Raw genomic sequence first — 22,213 nt, forward strand, 5'->3', positions numbered from 1 at the left:
ATGTTAGAATGATTTCTGAAGGATCATCTGACACTAAAGACTGATGATGCTTTGCCATCAAGGAATAAATTACATTTCAAAATGTTTAATTGGAGAACAATTATTTCCACAATATTACTGTATTTATTTTTTCGTAACAAAATTGATCTTAAATTATGTTTGTAATTGGCATTAAAACTTAATGTTAAAGCGTAGGTGTAGGCTTAAAGGTTAGGTACAAAATACTGCCATCATAACATAATGAATAAAAATAACCTTGTTTAGGTATTAGTTAAAGTTATAGCGGAGGATCTTTCCAAATTTTAGATAAGACCCGCCCTCTCCACTTTTTGAAAAGTTTGATTGATTCACCAGAATGATTGACAATTAGGAGGACCAATAGTATAGGTGATCCACCCGGAAGTAAAAAATCCTCCACTATACCTTTAAATGGAGAGAATAATTAAACTGCTGTCTAGAGCTCAGTAGGGTTGAAGTTGATGCCCCAATGATCACCAGTGTGGGTCTTCGTGGATTTCAAATCTGACTGAACATTCTTCGAAATTCAGTAGCTTTGTTTTCGAATTAGCTCATAGCTTCAGCTGAGGCCGGGTCATGATTTTGAAATGCCTTATTGCATTTGTATGATTGGACATTTGCATTGCCTGGCATTCAAAGGACGAAGGCACCAGATGTTCACATCGGAGTAGATGTTCAATTAAGAACTGAAACTATGTATTTAGACCGATCACTGTGCGCTGAAAACAAAAGCCAATCAGGAAGTCTTGGTTGTCCTCAATTCACACAAAGATTGGGTATTAAGGTTTGAGATTACAGGGTAGAGATATGAGATTAAATCACGCAAAAAAACAAAGGTTAATGTTGTTTGTGTTGATATGACGTTATAATCTTCATCATTTTTAATTATAGTCTTAGGTCTAGTCTTATGTTACTGACATTGGAATACATTTTCCAAGGCCATGAATGAATTTGTTCTATTTTTCTTTCAAAAAGGTGAAACTCCACTGTCTTTTGTCAAGTGCATTTGCAAATATTCATTAATTCCACATTTGTTGGTTTTTGAGCAATATGGTGGGCAACAGCCATTACAATTGTATCACAAACAATAGGCCTACCATTTGGGGCCATTATTTTCTTCAATTATTCAAAATGATTACATTTCTTAACCTAAATGTTACCTCCAATAAAAATGGTTTGGAATCTGTATCTGCCAAACAATTGAGTTATAACAGATAAGTGTTTTCACAAGGTGAAGTAATTTATGAGATGCGCTTTACTACAAACCAGACCAATATCTGAGAAGGAAGTAAATTGTTGATATGAATCTCACCATTAGCCTACTATTTAGCAAATCTGAAACAAAATGAATTCCCTTATCAAATAGAAACCATTGTTTTTAAATGTATCCTGTTCATGTTCTTATAACATTCCACAGTATGCATAAGTGTGAAGAGAAATTATGCTTAAAGGCTAAGTTCCAAGCTTCTAGTGATTGCTTAGACAATAAGGCTTAGATTGGTCAGACAATAGCAGAAATATTAATCCGACACACATTTCTAATAATAAATTGGTGATATAAAACCAGATAAAATTCTAATGGGCAAACAATGTTTTATCCAATTGATTAAAAAATAATATTAATGGGAGGGCCTACTGAAAAAGTTCTGATAATAGTTTATCTTTTTACAAATTCAGTCCTGTTTTTCCAAATGAACTTAGCCTAAATAACGCTCTATCAATATCTAAGCACATACATACAAAGAGAGCCTCGGAATTCCCTCAGTCTGGGAAAGTAAAACTACACATCTAAGGATATCCAGGTTCCTCTGAGACCAGCAATTAAAAAGTTACAGATGGACATTTGCAAGTTTAAATACCAAGATATCTAACCACATACATCTGAAATGTCAAAATGATGATCAGTCAAAATCTTTATTTACTATGATTGACAGAAAGGCCATAGGCATCCGAGAACACTTGTAACGCCTCTAAGATAATGGAAACCATTATGAACTCCCTTTAGAGAAGACAAGGTTTCCTTTCTAGGGATGTCTTTATAAAGGGTCTGTACAGTCCTTAAAAAGGACTTTGGTACAGTTTTCACCCATTCTTGACCAAAGACGAAACGCTGTATACTGATGTGATGTTGAACCCGCAGAGTCCCAGATGACGCATTTTTGCAAGTACGCTGTACTTTAGAGGAATTCTATTGGTGGAGTTGAAAAGTGCTGTGGACCAATGACATCGCGCTTTGTTGAGACGTTCAAAATAACATTTCTGACAGATACGAAAGGACTGGGCCATAAATCGGTGAGTTGTTTATTTTATACAACGGGAACAATGTTTTTTTTTAAAGAGTAATCCAAGGTTACCTACAGTGTATGTAATTTAATAATACCTGACGTCTCGGAGACTCGACTGGGGGAGACATTCGCCCTTTGCTAACGGGCGGATTCCGCCAAACTACCACCGAAGAAGCGCGTGCCGCCCTTCTTCGGCGCTTCTCGCTCGCTCGCGCTATGCTCTCAATGTTTGAGCGCGACCGAGCACCCACAGCGGCTGCACTTTGAACACATAACGGTCAATAAACCAAAGACTGTAGTTCTGTAAATATATATCTATAACATATGAACTGTTGTTTAGTTAAAGCTAGCAGGCTAAAAAGCTAGCAGGCCAGCAGAGCCCGCTGGTGGAGGCTGTTGGCTAACCGGTGTTAGTTAGCTTGTGTCGGGTGCTGTGATCGTGCTGCTGTCCATCCAGATCCTCCAAGTGTAACACAAGTTTAGTGGAAGAGAGAAACCCTTGTAGTCAATTAACCGGTTTTGGTGTTTGCTATAGACATCGTTAATAGTGTATTATCATTATTACTGAAGTTCAAGAGATTCATTCATATCGGTTGTTTTAGGACATTAATTATTATTTATAAAGTGACCTATGACTGATTTGACTGAAAATGTATATAAATATAATTACAGCTCAATATTAAATAACTATTAAGTATTATACCATTTTTAATTTTAATTATTAACTACTATTGTTGACCTCGTATTGAAGAAGACAACTATTGGTCACACTGAATATCAGTCTATCTGTAACTATTACTGAATAAATTGGCCAGGTTAACCTTACTGACATAAACTATACAGGCCATTGCCTTCTAGTGAAAAGAGGGATCATTTCATATCCAGATTTTGCCGGGGTGGACAAAGTACACAACTTCCTTACTAGTACAGATATTACTGGTCAAATATTACAACGTTACAAGTAAAAGTTATAAAAAAGTACTTAAGTATCAAAAGTAAATGTCAGTGCATTGTTTTATTATTGTTGTATGTAAATCTTACAGTGCCTTATGCCTCTGAATCTATGCCTGCCTTCTTACCCTCATATCAATATCATATTTATTTCTAGAACACAGTTCAGTCGTGGGATTGAATGTGAGATTGAATAAGTGCACTCAATAACGTCCACAATGGTTTCGGACACCCAAATGGCTGTTCCCTCAAATAGTGCCCTATTTAAAGTTTTTTGGCTTTTAGTATGAATATGTTAGCCTTACTGTTATCTATAAGCTAGTGTGCTCCAAAACAATGACAAAATTCGCATTTAGAAGACCAAACCCAAGGTTGAAAATGAAAATCAGGTTGATGTCAGAATCCAACGTCAGATTGACGTTAATCTCCAATTTTGGACAGACGTATTGTGGTTGAAAATGAAATCGGGTTGACATCAGAAACCAACATCAGTCGGGTTCTGACGTCAACCCGACTTTCATTTCCAACCAAATCATCCCATGACTGACGTTACTATTTTCTACTCAAGGGCCGTGACAGAATTGTAGTTGAGTAAAAAGTACGATATTTGTCTTTCAAATGTAGTGAAGTTAAAGTAAAAAGTTTCCAGAAAAAATAATACTCAAGTAAAGTACAGATACTCAAAAAGTGTACTTAAGTACAGTACTCAAGTAAATGTACTGTCCACCTCTGAGATTTTGTTGTTTACATACATTTAGGTGCAGCTTTGTTTTTCATATGTTTATGATTGTCAGGATGAATTCGACTGCCATTTAAGTTTGCTCTGTGACATTTCAGCTGTAATTATTTAGTCTTTTGTGCTGTCTTGATAAATTATGCTGAGTGAATCTAATGAGCATGGCTTTGTTTTTACCACAGTTTGCACGACATGTAGCACTCAGCCCCCTCATGATAACACTGATAACATGCTGTAAGGACATTTCACATGCCATCTGCAATGGAATGTCTATTATTTCACATTCATCCTCCTTTCTTTCTTAAAACTATCCAGTCCATCCTCTTCCTGTCACCTCATGGAGGTGTGGCATGAAGCCGAATCAGCCAAAAAAGCATTGCTGTTTTTTTTTTAAGTAGTAACGCCAAAGGCTGCATTTATTTGTTTATCAAATAGTAATTTTGTGAAATATCATTACAGTTTAAAATAAATGTTTTCAATTTTAAAATGTAAATTTATTCCTCTGCTGGCAAAGCTGAATTACTCCAGTCTTCTCTTTAGTCTGATATTCTGATTTGTTGCTCAAGGAAGATTTCTTCTTATTATTAATTTTTTTGTGGAAACTGAAACTTTCTTTGTTTCTCTGAAGATTCTTTGCTGATTAGAAACTTGAAAAGAACAGCATTTATTTAAAATAGTAACTTTGTAAATTTATTTGATGAATTTAATACAAAAAAAAAACCTAGGCCTGCATTACCGACAAAAAACTTTTAAAAATGACTATTGTAAGTAAAATAACTTTAATCCTTATAAGTAAAGAAATGAAAACTGTCAAAATGACTTAATATAGGCTAATAATGTTGAATACAATAATTTTGTCTAAAAAAGTATGCATTAAACTTTCTAAAAGTTATCTTTCTCTTTTTTTGTTAAATGAATGTTAAAGGGATGTCCGTTCACCCAAAAATGAAAATTCTGTCATCATTTACTCACCCTTAAGTTGTTCCAAACCTGTATGAATTTCTTTCTTCTGCTGAACACAAAAGAAGATATTTTGAAGAATATCAGTATCCAAACAGTTGATGGACCCCATTGACTTCCATTGTATGGAAATAAAAAAATTCTATGGAAGTCAATGGGGCTCATCAACTGTTTGGTTACAAACATTCATCAAAATGTCGTCTTTTTCAGAAATTTCATTTTTGGGTGAACTATCCCTTTAAGTGCTAAATATTTATTTGTAGGATTGCTGCAGTTTATTTTAATTTGTACATTTTCTGTTGCATCAAAAGAGGGCGCTGTTATTGGAATCAGACCTTTAACATTTTACCCTTTTATCAAATGTTTTAATTTCTTGGCTTTATATAAATGTGTATTATTGTTTTTTATCAACATATTCTTGTTTGTTTCAAGCAGCCATGGAGTCGTCTTCAGTGTACATGTGCTTTCCCTGTTATCGGGAGTTTCCCACACTAGAGGAAGTGCTTGCACATCAGATGACCTGCACTGCAGAGACTCCACAACTCCTGCCCAATGAGACGCCCATCGAGGCTGCAGCCGCCGCTGCTGGTCTGTCACAGGTATACACACACTTCACCCCTAAACTAATTCAAAGGTTTATCTTTCTGATTAAACTCACCAGCCCACATAGGAAGTCATCTCTTTCCTAAGAGTCACATGACATAGATGGATTTGTCAAATTTCTTCTCATTAAATAATAATTTTTCTTTGTGGTGTTACTCCGCGTTATCTCTAAATGGGGTGCATTAACATGCGTTTCCTGAAAGCCAGGGAAAAATGTAATCTATTTTATTCCCTTAAAACCCCTTGAACTCGTAACTATAATTATCTCAAATAGACTAGAAAATTTGAAGAGCAGCTTCCCGTAATCCTGAATGGTGAACTGAAAGGATATGTAAAAGGATCATTTTGTAAGCGTATGGTGTTTTTTTTTGCGCAGCTTCTAATTTGCCTCTTCACTACAGGGGGGAAATTAGGCACTTGAGATTCTGTCTTTTACGCTCTGATGTGAATGCACTTTTACTGTAGTTGTTGTAAAAACACTCAAGTTTGAATGTGTTTATAATGATTTGAATTGCTCCCTTCAAGCTAGTTATTAGTCACAGTTGAAAAAGACATTTTCTGTCTTTCTGCTTTTTAAACAAGTAGCAAATCACCACAAAAAAGTGAATCAAATGAGAAAATGTGCCTTTTTCATTATTGCGTTGTTACAGACGAGGCCTAACTATAACTATTTCTCTATATCAAGGTTTTTATGTATTTTATTTTAATATTTTTTTCACATTTATATTTCTTTGTGTATATTATATGCACACACACACACAGAAAATTAAATGTATGTTTTTACACAGATGTGTAAATTTATTAGGTGTATGTGTGGAAACGAGAATGAATATTATAGATTATTGACAGACACATTACCAAACACATTTTAAAAGTGACATTTATTATAATGGGTTTATGTAAATATTGTTTTAAGTCCACTTAAGTTAAAAGTTATAATAATATTTTTAATGTTTTCTAATTATTATTAAATGTTAAAATGCTAAAAATGCTGTTTTGGCCTGATGTTAGGCCTTATTTTATTCCCCAAAAAAAAAAAAAAATAGATGCAAATAGAAGTAAAACCCAATTACAACCCAAGAAACAATTTATTGATTTTCAAGTATATCCAAAAGCAAGACCCACACTTATAACTCAGACACAGAGCCAAATAAGGACACGAGGTGACGTGAAGATAGTTATTTTTTTTGTTTGTGTTTATTTAGCATTAGTTATTTTATTCCATGTTTTTATATCAATAGTTTTCACCTTGTTTTTAGTATTATATATTATAATGCTGCTCCATATCAGCTGGTGGACGAGACGAGGCTGCAGTCTGTTCTGCCCATTCGCAGTGTCATCGTCTCTTTGACTTTGTTTTTAGATCTCCATCTGCTCTTATCTCATTTGAAACATCCACGCTGAAAATAGATACAACATAAGTGCATCTGGCCATCCGGTTTATGGATGTCCTCAGCAAAACCTCACTGTCTCTCTGAGTCATCCTCTCTACTCTTAATACCCTCTCATCAAGATGGCTTAAGTGGGTGCTTAAACTATTAAAAAAAAAAAACACACACACAAACAGTTTTGTGCCATGTCAGTTCAATAGGCTGTCGCAGCCGGTTGCATCAAATGACGGTAGCACGGACCCCCACGCCGTGCCCTTAGTAACAGTGAATGTTAGCTTGAATTGAGTGTGACATGAGCTAACTCTTTCAGTGGGTTTTTACATTCGGCATCTGGGTGTTTCCTTTCTGTGACTGTGTTCAGGGAGAAGTTGAATCTGTTTGTACTTTTTAGTGTATATAAAATATTAAAGGAGTTGTACAATGCTGGTACAAGAGGACATAATGTCCACACTGAAAAGCTGGGAATAAAATCTAATTTAAACCTGCAAAAAATAAAAAAAAAAAATTGAATAATTTTTACAAACACATCAGTATGTTTTTAGACTCCTTGGAGAATTTATAGTAAGTCTATGACAAATTGTTTAGTATCAGTGAGTAAGAAAATGAAAAATCGTTTTCAAATGTTTTAAACGCATGTGTGTAATTTTAATTCATATAATATATATCAAAATGAATTATAGTTCAGAAATCAAAACATGCAAATCCTAGAAGGGGTTTATTCAATTAACTGTAGTTAAGAGTAGCATTTTTAACTGTATTAAAAAATAAAATAAAAATCAAATTAAACAAATGACCATCAGATCTTTGACCCAAATTCCCTCTACAATTGTCATAGCCTGTCATCAGATAACTTGATGTGTATGTTTTCTGTCATCTCACTAGGTGGCGATGCAGGCTATGTCCGTTCCCCAGATCCAGACTCAGACAGCTGTTGATTTGTCTACTCTGCTAGCACAGAAGAAAACTTTTCAGTCCGATGCTCCGCGTGTTCTGTACCAGTGCGCTGACTGTGAGGTTCTCTTTGATGCTCTGTCACTGTGGCAACAGCACCGCAAGATGGGCTGTTGCCTTGAGACGGGACCTGGTCCTGGAGGAGAACAGAGTGAAGAAACTCTCGAAACAGTAGCCCAAACGCTGCCTGGCCAGCCAGAATATGAGGATGCTGAGCAGTCACACGAACAGATGGAGGTGACAGAAGAAGGAGGACAGGAGAGCACTAGTCAAGTATTTGTGGAGGTTTCTGAAGGAGTTGCGACACCTGCGATCTCTCAGCAGGGCGTAGCAGGCGACAGTGTCCCCAGTGAACCTCCAGAGGTCCCGGTCACCCAGGAAGCTGTGCCCGTGGAAACCTCGGCTCAAGAGAACAGCCCCGTCACAAGGCGAAGGGGGCAGAAGAAGGCCAAACCCCCCTCCAGCTTGCTCTGCGTGGAGTGTGGACAAAGCTTCAGTATGGTTCCAGAGCTCGTGACTCACCGCAAGACTCAGCATGGCTTGAAAGACGCTCTACACCGGTGCACGGTGTGCGGAGAGGGCTTCCTCAACACCACTCTTTTCCTCTATCACCGTAAGCAGCACCGCTCAGAGGTGGAGGACGAACCCAAGCAGGCACCACCTACAATTCCACAGCTTTCCACAGCCATGCTGGAGGCCCCAGGCGAGGGACTTTTGCTTTTAGCCACAGCGGGAGAAGGCCAGAGCCTAATGGAGGTGACCACTCTGGAACAGACCATAACTGAGACCCCTGGAGCACATGTGGAGGTTGAGCTGGACAGTGATGGGATGAGAGGGACTGAGGCTCTCCAGACTGAGCAGGAACCTGCGGTGGAAGGCACCGAGATTTTGGTGGAGGAAAGAGACGGAGCTAAGCAGGACGAAGGAATGGAGGTGGTCATTGATAAGATGGAGATGGAAATGAGCACTGTGGTTGAGGAGACCCAAGCAGAGGTGGAAAGTAATGCCACAGAGGAACCTGTGACGGGACCCTCCTCTGCTTTCCTCTGCCATCAGTGCGGATCTGTTTTCACTAGCGATCAGGAGTTGGCCACACACCGCAGAACCGAGCACGGCCTGGAGGCGGCGTTGCACACTTGCACTGAGTGTGGGGCTGAGTTCATGAGCACCACGCAGTTCCTGTACCATCGCCGGGAGCATAAGAACACAACTGCGGGACATCAACCCGCTGCTGAAGTGAAAAGCAGACTCTACCCTACTGCAGCTCCAGCTATTGTTGTGAAACCCAGAGACAGCGTGAACCTCAGGCAACCAGGTCAGACTGAGTGCACACAACACAATTCCAAAGAGACCTACTAAGTAGGATATCCGTACATGCTCTGTTGTTTGGGCGGTTTTCTAACTGATAATGTAACTCCATGTTTATGGTTCTAGGCTGCGCTGGGTCTTAATATAGTCAGACCTGAGTACATTAAGTTACTCAGAAGAGAACTTTTGTACAATTGAGAAATTGTTGAAAACCATGCTTAAGGGCTAGTTACCCAAGTCTGACATTATTTACTCACCCTCAGGTTGTTCCAAACCTGTATGAATATGTTTTCTTCTACAGAACATAAAACATATATTTTGCAGAATGTTGATAACCAATCCATTTTGGTTACTATTGTTAATTCCTTTTTATTTTATTTTATGTATTATTTTATGTTCCTCCGAAGAATGAAAGTTATACAGTTTAGAACAACTATCCCTTTGAGTAAAAGTTTTAAAGTTACTGATTAATTATGTTTTTGAAAGCACCAAATTAATTACTTGAATCAGAGCTTTTTAGTTTGGGATCTGGGAGCTGTGTAATATTTCAGAGAGGGAAAAAAAGTCTTTTATGCAGAATAAAACATTTGCATTGTCTTATTCTGCTTTATAGTGACTGATCAGAAACTATGATAATAATGATAACTATTTTATTCTATTTTACAGATACTATTGTAATAGAAAATAAGAAATAAAGTAATTGCTTAAAATGCTTAAAATAAAAAAGGAAATAGACTAACTGGAATAGAATGCATAGAGATTATTTTGCAGTGTTGCCAGCTTTATGTATCTGGACATTTTTGATCCACAGCTCGCAAGAACATATTAAATGTATGATGTTACACTACCTTTCAAAAAATTGGGGTCTGTGAAATTTTGTAATGTTTTTGAAAGAAATCTTATGCTCAAAAAGGCTACATTTATTTGATTAAACCATAATATTCTGAAATATTATCATAATTTTTTTAATATGTGAAACTGATACCTGCTAATTACTACAAATTTCTAGTATCTGATAGTGACAGATTGTGATATGGTACAATACTTGTTCATATTTCACAATGTTCATAATGTTTAAGCCTGTATCGTATCAAATAAATTTGATATTACATGGACAGTCTCTTCTGTTTAGATTCCCCATTAACCGTGTTTCTGTCAACAGCAGCAACAGCAGCAGCAGCAGCAGCTGGAGACGGTGCCATTGAGGCCCCCGCCAAGCTGAGCCGCGACTGGTCACGCACTGCCCTGCCCCACGAGTGCCCGCACTGTGGCCAGGGCTTTACACGGCGCAGCCGCCTGCGTGAGCATGTGTTCCAGCACACGGGCGAGAAACTCTTCAACTGCAAAATTTGCAAAAAGAGCTTCCCAACTCCGGCCAACCTGCTGCGTCACAACCTGACCCACGGAGGATCCCGCATATTCAACTGCCCCCTCTGTGACAAGCGCTTCTTCCAGCCGACGTCACTTAAACGGCACATGCTGATTCACCAGGGGAAACCCCAGGAACGCAGGGTCAGAGGCAGAGGGAAAGGCAAGGGACAGTCAAGTGATGGGCGTCTACACATCTGCCCAGAGTGTCCTGCCAGCTTCAAGTTTGAGTCCCAGCTGAAGAGTCACAGGTCTGTGTTTTACCCAACAATCTAAATTCATTATTTGCTCACCATCATGCATTTCTTTTTCTTTTTCCATTAAAATTTAATTGTTTTTGTCTGTGCGATAAAAGTGAATGGGGTCCAAAACACTTATTTTATGGACAGAAAAAAAAACACTTTCAAAATATCTTCTTTTGTTTTCAAACAGATCAAACAGCCTTTTAGAATGACACAACTGTCTCTTTAAATATATTCATCCTCCTCCATAGCTTGTTCCCAGAGTTGATTGATATTAAATCTGACTGTAAATAGAGATGGAAAGGTATAAGTAGTCAGCAAGAACCTAAATTGTCTGGCGATGCTTACAAATCCGATTTGGTTTTCAAATCCGATCTTTAGGTGCGACTGTCCGCACTGTGATTTAGCAAGTGATGAAATCTGATCCGTTTGTTAAAGCGGTGTAGTCAGTATCCGATGCATCAACATGGCTTGCTGGAGTAATGATGTAAGGAAGCGTCACCACGATGCCAGACTTTCTCAAACAACAACTCAAAACTAGCTGTCAGTGTGGGAAGAGAGGACGGAAAGCTGCTTCTTCTCCTGTCTATCATGACAGCTCGCTGCGGTGCTGAACTATGAGGCGTGTGAACAGATGCATTTTGTGTATATAGTGAAAATGATGTATACAGTTGTAAACATGGAAAGTATTACGTGTGGGTTTTTTTGTGTGTGTGTGTGTGCAACGGATAGGCCATTTTATTTGAGTGGGAACTAAAGATGTCACCAGACCAATCACAGAGATGTTTCTGTTGGTTAACAAGCTCTGTTCGTGCCCTTCCTTGTTATGGTCTGTGACCCTACAGGTTTTTCTGTCCCAGAAACACTTTGCCTGTCAAACCGTACAACATCACGAAGAGGTCTGATTAGTCTCTTAGAGAAGTGATCAATTAAACAAGTCCCTCTGACATTTCTCACTGACTCCCATGTGATGTATTTAGCAATGCCTTCATTTGACAGCCAGTCAATGTGAATCTTGCAGAAATCCGAACAGGAGCACTAAACAGTCACCCTGGACATTTAGCATCTTACTGTTGTGTTTATAGGATGTGGCTTTGATTTTGCTGCTGGAAAAATGATCAAATAATACTAAAGAAAAGGGTGGCAGATAACTGGCTCAGTAAGATTTTTTTTAAAAGTTGGAAAAAAGTCAGCAAAGATGCATTAAACTAATCAAATTTGTCAGGAAATACTATTATGTTTCAATAGATTTCTATTTAAAATAAGTGCTATTAATTATTTTAAACTTTCAATTGATCAATGAAAAAAATTAAGCAGCACAACTGTTTTCAACATTGATCATAAGAAATGTTTCTTGAGCACTAAATCAGCATATTAGAAATGAGTAGAAATTAATGAGGGGTGAGTTGAAAGATTGAGTGTTCCCAGAACAGAAACACAAAAGAAATGTTGCTAAACATCATGCTAAGTTATATTTGAGAATAGTTCATCTACGAAAGGCTTTGTTGATGTTTTGACACCAATAATAGTTTTTCATATACATTTTTGGTTGTGGTTCTGTATTTAGTTTTTCTGCTGTTTAGCCATAAATTAATATGTAATTTGAATTACAATTGAAAAAATGTTCTTATTAAAATGTTTGCATAGCTGAACACTTAGGGAGCTGCTGATGGGGGAAAAAATCAATAGAGTGAAAGCTTCTTTCTACTGAAGTACCTTAATGATAGTCTAGTGTGAGATATGACTCCTTCCCTTACACGATTACAGTTATTTCCTCTGTCTTTAGTGTCATCAGCATTTTTACTACATTTGAACGTGCTGTTGAATGGGAATTACCCTGGTATAAGTTGAATTCTTCTAAACAAGTTCAATAACCAGAATTGCAGAATGCCCTTTTATAATACATTATGTGAGATTATAATGCCTATCTAATTATTTTAAACTCTATTCACAGGGGCTTTCATTACTGAATTTCTCATAATGGTCTGTGGCACAGGAGTAAAACACATTAATGCTGCATTAGTACAGGGCTATTATCTCTGAAACATCAAAGTTTCTTGATTTTCCAGAGCACTGATACAGCTAATAAGCATATGTCAGTAATTTACTGAAATTGCGTTCTTAATTGAAATGTCAATAATTAAAAAAAAAAATTCTCTTTTTTTCTTTTCTTTTTTTCCCCAATCATTTTACTGAGGGCACTGGTTAAGATGACATTGCCATGATTCTGAGAAGTAAATATGAGCAGTAATTATTGATGTCAGCAATAATTACTAAGGACCCTGGTGATTTGGATCCCAATGCGAGTGAGCTTTAAGACAATAATAGAGGCTGCCCCTCTCCCGCACGCCTATGTTTAATGACTTTTCTTCAGATTAAAGTTGAAGCTGCATTATTTTTCCTTGATGTTAATTATACCTTTATGCGAGTGCATGACTGTGTGCCTTATGAAATGTGGGTGAATTCAAACGTGGCTTTTCTCACATAGCGATTGTTTCTGGATTGGCTCCAGGGATTGCAAGATGCAGCCTTTCTTATTCACTTTCTCTATTTTTTTTCCCTGTTCTAGACTCCTACACACCAGCCATCCCTTCCCTTGCAGTGTGTGCGGGGAGGCATTTATACGACGCAAAGAGCTGGACCTCCACTCTCTCATCCACCAAGGTCAGCCTACAGGAAACAATTACACATTCAGCCTTTTGTCCTTACGAGCTCTCATTCACACACTATTTCTTTTGCGCTCATGCGTTAGGATTAGGACTGTCGTTTGATTAAAAATGTAATCAAATTAATTAAACAATATACCGATTAATTAAATTAAGCACATATCAATATTTGCTGAGAAAAGGCTCCAAATGAAGATATTTCAAAGGCATTATATCATTGTGGCAGACAAAAGCATTGAATAGACAAAAAGTAGCTTTAGAAGTCAATGTATTGTCTATATAAAATGATTAATTGCATTATTGTTTTTATTATATACATAATAATTATAGTGAATATATATATATATATATATATATATATATATATATATATATATATATATATATATATATATATATATATATTTATTTTCAAGGTAAAAATATTGAAATATGTCATTTTGGTGATCAAAGATTAGTTTTAAGGGATCAAATGATTGACTACAGGGGGACTTTAATTGTTTTAAATATATAGGCTTCTAAAGCTACTTTTTGTAATAGCTATTCTATATATTAAATACAGTAAATGATCATAGACATCCCTAATACACTCACAAACTCACTCAATTCTCCACAGCTCTGTCTGGGTTCATGTTTGTGTATCTGACCACACACACACACCAACTCTTTGACAGACCTGTTAAATGAATGAGCTTTCATCGATTCCTTCCCAGTAAATAGATGGGGTCAGAGGTGACATTGATCAGGATGGCTTGTGTGTGTATTGATAAGATCAGCTGCTGATCACTATCACCTCTGATCAGAGCATCTTACATGTATCAGTCCCCTGCCGCAGATGTTCCTCCCTTCAGCTAAGCAGAGGGAGAGAATGAAGCAGGATCATCTTTTTTGTATAGGTGTAAACAAGGGAGTGCAGGGTTGCTTAGTAGAAGCTTTTAAAAGCCTGTAAAGGTCAGTGAAGCAGTCACAGTCTGATAGTTTGAATGCTCTGCATCTAAACATCACATCACCCGTGACCCCCATAAAGTGCTGTTATTTCTGTGTATGCGCTGTGCATTCTGTGAAATGTCTGTTTATCAGCTGCCCTCCCTCTGATTGGTGCTGTGTAAAATAGGGGGATCTTTTTGTGCGCTCATGTTTGTTGCTCTCTTTGTCTGCAGCCCTCTTTTCAGATAAGGAAAAAATAATACGTGTTTGTTTTTATTCATTTGATAAGAAGCCACAGATGTATTTTTGCTTGAGTGTGTGTTAGGAAACGTGTGCATAAACATAAGTATCTCTCATGTGCAATACATCAGAAGCCAAGGACTAGAGGGTCTGTGTGGCTGTCCATTTCTCTTATTGTAGATAAGCGCTTTATATGTGAGTGGGGTAAGTTGGCCACTTTTAACTTAAGTTGTCCTCTAGTCAAGGAGAAATGAGAGAGAAGTAAAACTGTGACTATAACATATGACCATAGACATTTTCAGGGAAAAAAAGGTCCATTGGCACAACTTTCCCCACATTAGTGGGTAAAATGTGTAATTTAAAGGGCTAGGTTGAATTGTTAGGTAATGTCAATGATTCATATTTCAATAGCATTTGTTAGAAGAGCCACTGGCACAGTTTACCCTGAAGCATCTGACACACTTACCCTCAGCTACCATTTTGGATAAAATAGTTCATTTAATAATCCCAATTTTGTAATGGCTTAATGCATTGGCATTTCATAAAGAACCTGGATAAATTTGCTTTTATATAAAATAAGTGTTTACCTGCATGTAGAAAATGTACTTAAGCGTGCTAAAAATAAAAGCTTAATCCCTCAATCAAATATTTGATGGGCCCTTTCTAAATATGGTCATGTGAAAAGAAAAGGGTTGCACAGTTGCTAGTTGCAGTATTTTTATGGTATTTTGGGATATCAAAAGCTGGACGAAAATACTAAGTTGCGCATAAAATCTTAAAATGCAGGTAAAGTGTATTTTATATCAATTGAGGCAGATAATCTGTTGTATCCATTAAGAAGACATGCTTAAACTACCGATGAAAACACATTTACCAAATAAATTCCTTGATGCGCAACAATAAACTCGTGACTTTGTCTCAGCAGATCATATGATTGGATAACTGGACTAACCAGAAGACCAATTTCATTGCACAGCATTTCAAATATTGTTTTAGTCATTCTGAAATGCCTGAGCCAAAGTCTGTTATCAAAATGAATTGGTATAATTACCTCCCAGAACTCAACTGTCTTTCACAATTGTGTTCCCACACATCAGGCATCCGCCTCCGAACGAAAGATAACATGACGGTGTTTGTTTCATCTGTGCGCTCTCTGAGGTGAAAATAGTTTATTATGTTAGAAAAAAGAGCTACAGTGACTTTCCCGATTGCAGCATCTTCCATTTTTATTATTGATTATTTGCACCAGTTTCCCATGAAGTGGTGATTTTGTTTTCTTGAACACATGATATGGAAATGGTGCTTTTTTTGCAAATGTTGTATGCGATATTCCAATTTTTCGCTCTCAAACCCCTGCAATCCCTCTGTCTTTGTTTGTAGATAAAGAACCAAAGACGTGTCCTAACTGCGGCTCTCAGTTCCTGAATCAGACCGTGCTGGACACACACCTGCAGCGCTGCACGGGGGAGGAGACGGGACGCCGCAGATATAAAGGTCAGGGAAGGGGCAAGGTGGGAGGTCAGCTGGAGTGCGATATGTGCGGCCATCGCTGTGTGACTCAGGATGGTCTCGACCTGCATCGCCTCTCCCACACGGGTCAGACACCCCTGCGGTGCCCGCTCACCCCCTGCAGACGGCGCTTCGCCTCCAGTGCTGCTTTAGGGGAGCACCTCGTGGCTCACTGCTGTGGAGCATTAGGCAAAAGAAACGCCCCGCGCCGCTTCACCTGTGAGTTCTGCGGGAAGGAGTTTGCCTATGCGTCCACCTTCACCGTTCACATGAGAACGCACACCAATGAAAGACCCTTTGAGGTACGTTTCTTTCAGGAAAGAGGGAACCTGAATGGCTCAGATATTTGCTGGTTCCAGTGTTCATGTTTATTTCAATCTTTTGTTTAGGTTTTGTCATGCATAAAAGTCCTTTAATTTAAACATTTAATCAATTTTAATATTATTCATATATATATATTACCATTCAATATCATTAGTATAATCATAATATTACCATTACATATCATTAGTACATTTTACTTTTTCTTTTTGTTGAAAGAAATGAAAACTTTTATTCAGAAAGGATGCATTAAATTGCTTAAAAGTAAGAGTAAAGACCTTTTATAATTTTACTAAATATTTCTATTTCAAATAAATGCTGTTCTTTGAACTCTTGATTCATCACAGAATCCTGAAAAAAATGTCACCATTTCCACAAAAATATTAAGCAGCAACTGATTTCAACATTGATATTAAGAAATGTTTCTTGAGCATCAAAGCAGCATATTAAAATATTTTCTGAAGGATCATATGACTGAAGACTGGAGTAATGATGCTGAAAATTCAGCGTAGCCATCATAGAAATACATTACATTTATAAATAAATCAAAATACTTAAAAAATGTAATTAAATTGCAATAATATTTCACAATATATAATATATATACAAGCATAAGAGACAAATTATTTATTTTTTTAAAAAAGTATAAATATTTAAGAAATTTAAACATAATTAAAAAAAAATATTTATCAACATAAATGAAATATGAAAACCTAAGCTAATAAGTAGTTGATAAAATATTTTATGCTTATTTATTTGCTTTTATACTTATTTATTTACATTTACATGTTGCAAACTTATATTTATCATAACATTTTTACGGCATACATTTTTTGTTTTTTCACAAGAATTTTATCAGATCTTTGTAATAAAAATCATATGTTCAAAAAATTTTCGTCTCGTCTGCATCATCAGTCATTATCAGAAAATCTTTCATCATCAAAATATTTTCACACTTTCTCACATCTGTTTCAGTGCACTCATTGTGGGAAGCGTTTCCGGCAGCTTCCGCATCTGCAGGATCACGAGCGCATTCACAGCGGCGAGCGGCCGTTCACGTGCTGGGTGTGCGGTAAAAGCTTCAGTGTGGCAGCCAGGCTAACGGAGCACGCCCGCGTGCACAGCGGAGAACGCCCGTACGTCTGCCCTCGCTGTCCCACCGCCTTCCGCTCACGACCCAACCTCGACAAACACATGCGTCTGCACGCCAACGACCCCGTGGATCCTTCTGCACAGCTGGATGATGATGCAGCAGTACAGACCATCCTCTTAGTACAGGAGTCTGCCTCATCTTCACCATCCTCCTCGTCCGCCATGCCTGTGATCCAAGAGGGCATGTTGGTGGCAGAGGAAGGCAACTCTGTGGTCTTCCTACACCCTAACCTTAGCATGCCCAGCATCACTGTGCCCTCTATAAATGTTCCTAACATCTCTGTAGTGGCAGGTCAGGATGTGCCTCACACTATTGAGGTTATTTTAGAGGAGACTGTGTAAAGATGATTGGGGGGGGGGGTATCAACCTAACATGATTTAGTTTTTTTTTTTTTTTTTTTTTTGAAAGGCAGATTCAGCAATAGATAAACAACAGGTCAGGACTTAAGTCTATTTGTACGAGTGGATTTGTGAGAGACGCCTCTTTGTCTAGGATATATTTTGCTTTTGTGATATAGATGTACAAGGATTCAGCATCTTTACCCTGGAGAAAACAAAATCACAAAGCCTTTTGTAATTAAATTTGCCTGTGTAATTACGCTTTAATTTTACCTTTTCATTTGAGTATTTTATTTGCCTTTAATACAAAAAGTGGACCATCATTTGTGGTGTTAAATTTTAATAAAAAGCTTGAGCTTGTTGGGGTCTGTTAATGCTTCATTTAAAGAGATTTGTAAGCGTGCAAACTGGAATACAGTCGCTGAGAAAGTGTTCTTGTCAGCTCACCGATGACTGCGCATGAAGCTTGAGCCAGTCAGGGAAAAATCATTTTTGCTGATCATTTTGAATGAAATGAAGGTGCAATGACAATTTTTAATCATCTAGTTTTATTCTATACCAAGATTGTTATTGATTCTTGCACCGCAAACAGTCCTAATTCAGAATTGCTTATTTTGATGTTTTGACTAACTCACAAAAGCACAAGTATTTGATTATAATTTTAACTGCAGTGTTATTTGATGTACTAAATTGCAAATTCATCATTACAAATGCGTAATTAAATGTATATTTAAATACATGCCATACAAGTTTCAATAGAAATTACATGAAAGTATATTTTAATTTGCCAAAAATGATTGTCTGTACATTCGGCAACACACTTTAACCCCATTTCAAAAACAGAAGTAATTATCAAATTACAAATTAGTCTTACTTTAAGATGGATCAACTAACTGCATGTAAAATAAATTTTAACTATACTACATGTTCATTTAATTGTAAATAACATGGAAGTAAGTGTATGAAAACATATTATTTTAAAGTATTATTTCTTTAATAAGTACTGCCAAAGTGTACTTCTTTTTCACATGGATTTAAATGTGATATTTATTTAAAGCGATTTTTATTGAACTGAATGCAACAAATCTACTACTTGAGTAGATTCAAAATATCAGGATCCAACCATCACTGAAATAACTGTCCTGCAATATCACGCTCATGTCTTTGGCTGTCTCTTTACAATAAAATAAAAATATGATTGCTTGTTTATAGCCTTGGCTTAGAAGGCTTGTGAGGTGCTTTCCGCCTGTCAATCATTTTTCGCGTTCACAGCTGGTAGTCCATATATGGGAAGCCGGAAGCTGAGTGCGTGATTTGGAGGGTGCGAAAATGTTGGCAACTTCTTGGAACGTCCTAAGTAGTGTTGCTGTTCAAGGGAATCTTTTGACCACAGTTAAACACAGGTAAAAATACCATGGATGGCGGAAGTTCTAGAAAGACTGGTATCACCTTTAAACATTACCGAAATGTAATAACGAGAATAAGCAATTCTTCAGCTAATGTAGTTCATTATCCTAACTTTAGGCTATTTTCGGTTGCTAAGCAACATAGAGATATGACGCATTGATATATAATGTGTGGTCCCATGTGTGCGGCGACTCGGAAAAATGGCCAGATACCTGCAGGAAAGAGGCATCATTTGTCCAGCCAGTCTGCCTCAGAATTGTGTGCTGAGAACCAGGCCTGTTTCTGTGCAGGCACAAATGAAACAACTTGGGGAAAGGCGTTCATCCAAAAAATAACATGTTTGTCTTTAATTACTCCTCAAAATCCTCACGGCGTCCCAAACACTTTCGTTCATCTTGAAAATATTGAATTTCGTTAATATCATTCATCTTGAATTTATTAATATCTGAGCAATTTCTCTCCCTCCATTGAGAGCTACGCAACAACCACTTTGATGCTTCAAAAAGTTAATACAGGGACTGTAAAACTAATCCATAAGAATTGAGCGTAGTCCAAAATTTTCTGAAGAGACATAATCGCTTTATATTATGAACAGATTGAATTTAGGCTTTTACTCATATAAACGTTCATCAACTCACACATCAGTTATGATAAACAGAAGCTCAAGCATGTTCGCTTGACTTTCGTGAACCAATAAGGTTCATTCTCATATGTTATGCACTATGCAGCAAGTTTGAGCTTCTCCAAGAACCAATGAGGTTCATTCTCATGTGTTACACAGCACATTTGATCTTCTCTAAGAACCAATGAGGTTCATTCTCGTGTGTTACACAGCACATTTGATCTTCTCCAAGAACCAATGAGGTTCATTCTCGTGTGTTACACAGCACATTTGATCTTCTCCAAGAACCAATGAGGTTCATTCTCGTGTGTTACACAGCACGTTTGATCTCATCCAAGAACCAATGAGGTTCATTCTCGTGTGTTACACAGCACATTTGATCTTCTCTAAGAACCAATGAGGTTCATTCTCGTGTGTTACACAGCACGTTTGATCTTATCCAAGAACCAATGAGGTTCATTCTCGTGTGTTACACAGCACATTTGATCTTCTCTAAGAACCAATGAGGTTCATTCTCGTGTGTTACACAGCACATTTGATCTTATCCAAGAACCAATGAGGTTCATTCTCGTGTGTTACACAGCACATTTGATCTTCTCTAAGAACCAATGAGGTTCATTCTCGTGTGTTACACAGCACATTTGATCTTCTCCAAGAACCAATGAGGTTCATTCTCGTGTGTTACACAGCACATTTGATCTTCTCCAAGAACCAATGAGGTTCATTCTCGTGTGTTACACAGCACGTTTGATCTTCCCCAAGAACCAATGAGGTTCATTCTCGTGTGTTACACAGCACATTTGATCTTCTCCAAGAACCAATGAGGTTCATTCTCGTGTGTTACACAGCACATTTGATCTCATCCAAGAACCAATGAGGTTCATTCTCGTGTGTTACACAGCACGTTTGATCTTCCCCAAGAACCAATGAGGTTCATTCTCGTGTGTTACACAGCACATTTGATCTTCTCTAAGAACCAATGAGGTTCATTCTCGTGTGTTACACAGCACATTTGATCTTCTCTAAGAACCAATGAGGTTCATTCTCGTGTGTTACACAGCACATTTGAGCTTCCACAAGAACCAATGAGGTTTGTTCTCACACGTCAAGCAAGTTCGGTTGAGCTCATGTTTATGTTTGCCGATCATTGTTTACATGTAAACAAAAGCCTGAATTAAATCATATAAAGCGATCATGTCTCTTCTCTTCAGAAAATTTTGACTAAACCGTTCAATTCTTATAGATTAGTTTTACGATATCTATGAACTTTGAGGCGTCAAAATGGTAGTTGCGTAGACTGTCAATGGAAGGACAGAAAGCTCTCAGATTTCATCAAAAGTATCTTAATTTGTGTTCCGAAGATGAACGAAAGTCTTACAGTTTGGAACATGAGGGCGAGTAATGGCAGAATTTTCATTTTTGGGAGAACAATCCCTTAAATTTCTCCTTTTATTATGACATTAACTAAACCAGCTCCCCTGAGTACAAACATAATAAATGATCCTGCAGTTTGCCATATAACTGATGACTGCGGTGAAACCAGTACTTTGGGCTCTTTAACTGCAAATCTCGTCATGAATTTTCACTAGTTGAATGAGGTTTGAGTTGAGCTCCATTACCTCAGCTCATTGAGAGATTGAGGCTAAGTAGAGCCATTACTGGAGCTCACAGCGTTTGCCTGCACTTGGTTCTTTGCTCCCTCAATTTACTCCTGGCCGCTGAACTCCTCCCCCATAAAGCTGCTGCATCATTATGATTAGTCCCATAAATGATAGACGGTGATATCAAAACAGCATTCCCCTTCCCTGCACTGAATTCCCAAATAACTATTTGATAGATATCTTCCCCAGCTCATTAATTTACAGACTTTGTCTAGCAATTATTGCGTGACCTTCATGTAAATGTGCAATTTGCCAATTTAAGATGCACCAGGAGTTGTTCTCTTTTGGCATTGAACTGCTTTGGGGGACAAATAAATAAGATAATCGATTTATGCAAAATGCTTTTGATTGAATCTACCTTCTGTTAACAACATAGTTGATAATAACACAGTTGCTTTTGAACCATGCAGAAAGGGCTATGATGGATGTTATTATAGAACCAATAGGAATATTCTGGGTTCAGTACAAGTTAAGCTCAGTCAACAGCGTTTGTGGCATGATGTTGATTACCACAACAATTAATTTTGACACATTCTCCCTTTTTTCTAAAAAAATA

The 22,213-nt window shown here is 37.4% G+C and overlaps 1 protein-coding gene across 3 annotated transcripts; it reads left to right on the forward strand.

The window, feature by feature from the left end:
* The first annotated feature begins 2,248 nt into the window (after positions 1-2,248).
* On the forward strand, positions 2,249-18,327 carry znf574 (zinc finger protein 574). 3 transcript variants are annotated; one of them, XM_081389888.1, is made up of 7 exons: positions 2,249-2,310; positions 5,386-5,549; positions 7,827-9,210; positions 10,366-10,822; positions 13,383-13,477; positions 16,027-16,457; positions 17,452-18,327. In XM_081389888.1, exons 2-7 carry the CDS (start codon positions 5,388-5,390, stop codon positions 17,968-17,970), a joined length of 3,048 nt encoding a protein of 1,015 aa, XP_081246014.1. In that variant the 5' UTR covers positions 2,249-2,310; positions 5,386-5,387; the 3' UTR covers positions 17,971-18,327. The 3 variants fall into 3 exon arrangements, with proteins under 3 accessions (XP_081246014.1, XP_081246016.1, XP_081246015.1); XM_081389890.1 differs by having other exon boundaries at positions 2,262-2,310; positions 10,369-10,822; XM_081389889.1 differs by lacking the exon at positions 2,249-2,310 and adding an exon at positions 2,370-2,580.
* The last annotated feature ends 3,886 nt before the right edge of the window (positions 18,328-22,213 follow it).

This window comes from Scardinius erythrophthalmus, assembly GCF_964197995.2.
Source record: "Scardinius erythrophthalmus genome assembly, chromosome: 16".
NCBI lineage: Eukaryota > Metazoa > Chordata > Actinopteri > Cypriniformes > Leuciscidae > Scardinius > Scardinius erythrophthalmus.

Excerpts from the sequence above, each read along its gene's own strand:
- znf574 (XM_081389888.1), top strand. The coding sequence starts at position 5,388 with ATGGAGTCGTCTTCAGTGTACATGTGCTTTCCCTGTTATCGGGAGTTT. Across the intron at positions 10,823-13,382 it reads TCCCAGCTGAAGAGTCACAG|ACTCCTACACACCAGCCATC; the intron begins GTCTGTGTTTTA and ends TCCCTGTTCTAG. Across the intron at positions 16,458-17,451 it reads CCAATGAAAGACCCTTTGAG|TGCACTCATTGTGGGAAGCG; the intron begins GTACGTTTCTTT and ends CATCTGTTTCAG.